We start from the raw sequence: 4,324 nt of genomic DNA, 5'->3' as shown, positions 1-4,324 counted from the left end.
TTAACATACTAAAAAAAAAAAAAAAAAAAAAAATAATAAGTAAAGTGTTAAACATTAAAATTAATATTAATAAAATATTTAAAATATTTTATTTTATTTTATTTTATTTTAAAACATTAGCTCAAAGCAGTGTCATTTGGCTGAAAATAGCCATTTAAAGAACATATCCACCATACAACTACATGAAGGCCTGCAGGCCTACCAAACTTTTAGATGTAAACATGAAACACAAGGCACTTTTAACTTTTAACATTTAACTTTAAGATTAGTGAATTATTTAATAGCTTGTAAAATGTCAAATGACAAAACTCAGAACAAAATTTGCTAAGCAAGAAAAAAATGATCTAATATTTTTTCAAAACACACAGGCTAGAGGGGGTTGATTTGCTCATATAGATTTGCGGTGTTGAAATTAAATAACAAATTATTTGACTTTATGTAACAAAAGTGGCAATAGGCTGTAAGAGTTTGTCACAAATATCTAAGGTCAGCAGGACATTTTCTTTTCTTTCAACTCTTAAGGTAGGCTATTAAACAGATTAGGATTAAACAGATAAGGATGCATTTCTTTTTCCATTACTATAGACTTCTTTCATTGGTAACTTGTGCAAAGAAGAAACCCCCAATTCTCAGCTTACAAACTGTGTGTGAACAAATTTATCAGATCATCTCTAGCAAGCGGAAAAGGCGGAGTAAAGAAAGGCCTTTAATTGTTCTTTTGGATATTTCACTGTTATTATATGTCTAGCACGCTTATTCTCTAGAAAAAGTCCCAGCGCTAAAGGAAAACATGGGACTTCTGTCAGCTTCTGGTTACTTAGGTGAGTTTTTTATATAAAATGCATTAACATAAATCATTTGACTGTTTAAGAATCAGCTCTAAAATACAGTCCACTGGTCTATTTTATCAATGTTTATCCTATGTTTAGCCTGGTTTAATTGATAAACTCCACAATGTACTCAGAGAGAAAAAAAGATTTAGAATTTTAATGTTGTTGCATTATATCAATTTTCAGTACTGTTTTCCTCCCTGTTCACACATGGAGCATTTCAAGATATGGATCGGTATGAATCAGTCAAAGATTTACACTCAGAAGCTGCTCTAGATGTCCAGCCTGACAGCAGACAACACTTGAGGGGGGGGAATTTCACCCTTCGCTGCTCAGTTAAAGGTATTAATCCAACAGGCTGGATACTGAGGAGGCTTCAAGGAGCTAAAACGAGATCTGGATGTTTACAGTTAAATGGCACAGAATCTACAGACAGGCCTGAAGAATGTCATTTCATTGACATTGACTATAAGAACAGTGGATTGTACTGGTGTGAGAGTCCTGCTGAAAACAAGACAAGCAACACCATCAATATCACTGTGAGCTGTAAGAACATCATTGTCAATCATGTAGATCCAAATCACACTGATTTAAAGATAATAGTTTTCATTATTAACATGTGACTAACTCCACAGATGACTCAAAAGATGAAAACACATTTACAGGTATGAGATACAGATATAATATCTGTTATTGAATTTGACATTCTATGTTATAACCGTCCTTAATATGAACTTTGTTATCCAGGATCTTTGGTCTGGGTGTCAGGGCTTTGTGTCATCTTGATTCTTCTGGTGCTTCTTCCTGTGCTCTGGCTGTTGTTTCCAGGTTTCAGGTAGAGTATACAATTCATAACTATTTTACGTTTTGGCAAATTGGTGGCAAATTTGTATGATTGTACATTTGTGTACAATCTGATTACGCCCCACTGAGGGTTAGGTTGGGGGGTGAATCTTCATGCTAATTATTTATTTATTTTTTATTTTTTTTGTACCATTCAAATTGTACAAATTCATTAAAAAAAATCACCAACGCATAAAACCATTACGTTTTCCCCATAAGATTGTGTTGCGTATACAGGTATATTCTATATACACACTTAATAGGTCACCCCAAAAAATGAGAAAAAAATGACGCTCATGTCATTTTGAACCTTGAGGGTTAGTAAACAATGACAAATTGAGATTTCTTTAATTAGCAGTTTCTACTAATCAGTTTGTGATATTAATTTCATTGACTACTTCTGATTTACATTGCTCTCTGTATCAAATATCTGCAATGTTTACGCATGCTTTTCAGGGAGAAATTGCATGTGTGTCCAAATGGGGCATTCAAGAGGGAAAGAGTCCAACAGGAAATGCCTAAAACCAAGCAGGATGTGACTGAAATCCAGTGGGATCTTCCCTGGATGGAGATGGACAATTTGTTGGACAAGCACCAAACTCCTGGCAGCTGAACTGTCTATATTTCAAATGTGGATGTTATCAGATACACATAGTATTTCTGAAGACAGAAAACAGACACTGTGCTTTATAAAATGAGTCACGGATAATATGACAGATGAATAAAGAGGCCCATCTTGATATTTACAGCATATAGAAGTGTTTTCACACGGAATAATATGTTAACAACTTTATATAAGGTCAAAGGTCTTTAAGGAATAATTATATCACCTGTTTTTAATTACAAAATGACATTGATTTGTTATTTCTGTGTGACTCATTCACATAGAGTAAAGACTTGTGTGAACTGCTAAGGATGCAAGGCAAGTTGGCAATTAACTTTTTTTTTTTGTGGAATTATGGTTACTGTACAGTGCAATGTTGACATATAATTTATTTATTTCTTTAAAAAATTATAAATAAATAGCAGTGATGAATCATGTACATTCAAAACTGACTGTTAACATTGTGACATTTAATAAACTGTTTAATGTCATGTCAGTGTTACCATCACAAAAAAGTGCCCTTAGATTTTTTTATTGTATGCTTTAAATACTGATTATCCTAGGTATAATATGATTTATTATGATATTTAACATTAAAATGATACACTTTGAAAGCAATACACTTTCATAAATGTGTAAGCATGCTTTTTAAAATTTAACTATCATGTGAAATCAATGCATTTTAAAATGTTCCGATTTCCAGGATATTTTAGTGTACTTTATTGTGAAATGTGCTATTAAAATGATATATAAATGAATGCATTTTAAAAATATTCTTCAGTCTGATTTCAATTTAAAGTCAGATTTATGTGTGTTTTATATACTGCTTGAACTTAACTTTATTAACAAATTATACAGTTTACTTTTAAATTATATTTTGTTAAACTTAAAGCAACAAAAATGACACCGGTTCATACTGCTCCAAAAATAGTCCATACAACTCATGCACTATATTCCAAGTTATTTAAAGCTTGCGTTTAAGTCAAAATATTAAGATGCATCACATCTCAATAAATCACAAGGGGAACCAGTGATGCTTGCTATCAATGTCATGAAATGACACAGAGCATTGTGAGGCACCATGTTTGAATTTAATAATTCCAATATGGCATAGTACATTATGTAGTTTAGTATCCAAATTGAGATTCACCCAGCATGGGCAGCTATTTAGAATAATTAATTCCCTCTTCCCCCTCCTCTAACCTTCTGTCTTCTCACTCAGACATGCCTTCTGCTTTTCTGGAGATCTGGCTTAACAGCAGACAACACTTCAGGGGTAAGCAGCTTTCCCTTCGCTGCTCATTAAATGATGCTAACTCAACAGGCTAGATGCTGAGTTAGGAGGAGTTAACAATACTATATTTATAAATTAGCATCAACCTAAATTAATAAATGCTGTGAAACAACTAATGCATTAAAGGTATTAGTTTCCACCCAAAAATAGAAAATTCTGTCATCATCTGCTCCTCCTCATGTCATTCCAAAACTGTCATTTCTTGTGTGGAACACAAACGATATTTAAAAGAATAATGGTTCCCATTAAATATGGACAAAAAATACTATGAAAGTCAATGGGACCATAAACTGTTTGATTACCAACAGTTTGGAATGACACGAGGGGGGTAAAAGATGCCAAAAATTCAATTTTTGGGTGAACTATTCTTTTAAATAATGTTGATGAATTTAACCTTTTTGTAAAATGGTAACAGCATATCAATATTTTATATATATTTTTTTTTACAAAATATACACCATGGTACTTAGAATGGACTCTTTATACACTGTGCTAATTAAAAGATGATTCTGTGTTTTTATTTATTTAATTTATTTTTTACAATATGACACTAAAGTTTGTCTCTGTAAGGACCTGTCATCAACGAAGTGGGATCTCAGGTATGTTTTACACATTGTCACCATCACAGACACTGTTCCCTTTCGATACTACACTCGTACTGCATCTTGCTAGACGCATATGGGAAAAAGCCTTTTTTCTCCTGAACTGAAGCCTTTTTTTCATTCACGCAGTGAAACTGCATGGCCATTGGTT

General features: G+C 32.8%; 1 protein-coding gene across 1 annotated transcript; it reads left to right on the top strand.

The window, feature by feature from the left end:
* Positions 1 to 1,057: 1,057 nt before the first annotated feature.
* Positions 1,058 to 2,286, top strand: LOC107675939 (uncharacterized). Its single transcript, XM_016470435.1, has 4 exons — positions 1,058 to 1,419; positions 1,455 to 1,495; positions 1,578 to 1,665; positions 2,130 to 2,286. The coding sequence occupies exons 1-4, from the start codon at positions 1,058 to 1,060 to the stop codon at positions 2,284 to 2,286; spliced, it is 648 nt and encodes a 215-aa protein (XP_016325921.1).
* The last annotated feature ends 2,038 nt before the right edge of the window (positions 2,287 to 4,324 follow it).

This window comes from Sinocyclocheilus anshuiensis, unplaced genomic scaffold (genome assembly GCF_001515605.1).
Source record: "Sinocyclocheilus anshuiensis isolate Anshui unplaced genomic scaffold, SAMN03320099.WGS_v1.1 scaffold2482, whole genome shotgun sequence".
Classification (NCBI taxonomy): domain Eukaryota; kingdom Metazoa; phylum Chordata; class Actinopteri; order Cypriniformes; family Cyprinidae; genus Sinocyclocheilus; species Sinocyclocheilus anshuiensis.
Note: the sequence above shows the minus strand (reverse complement) of the source record. Positions and strands in the feature narration are given on the sequence as shown.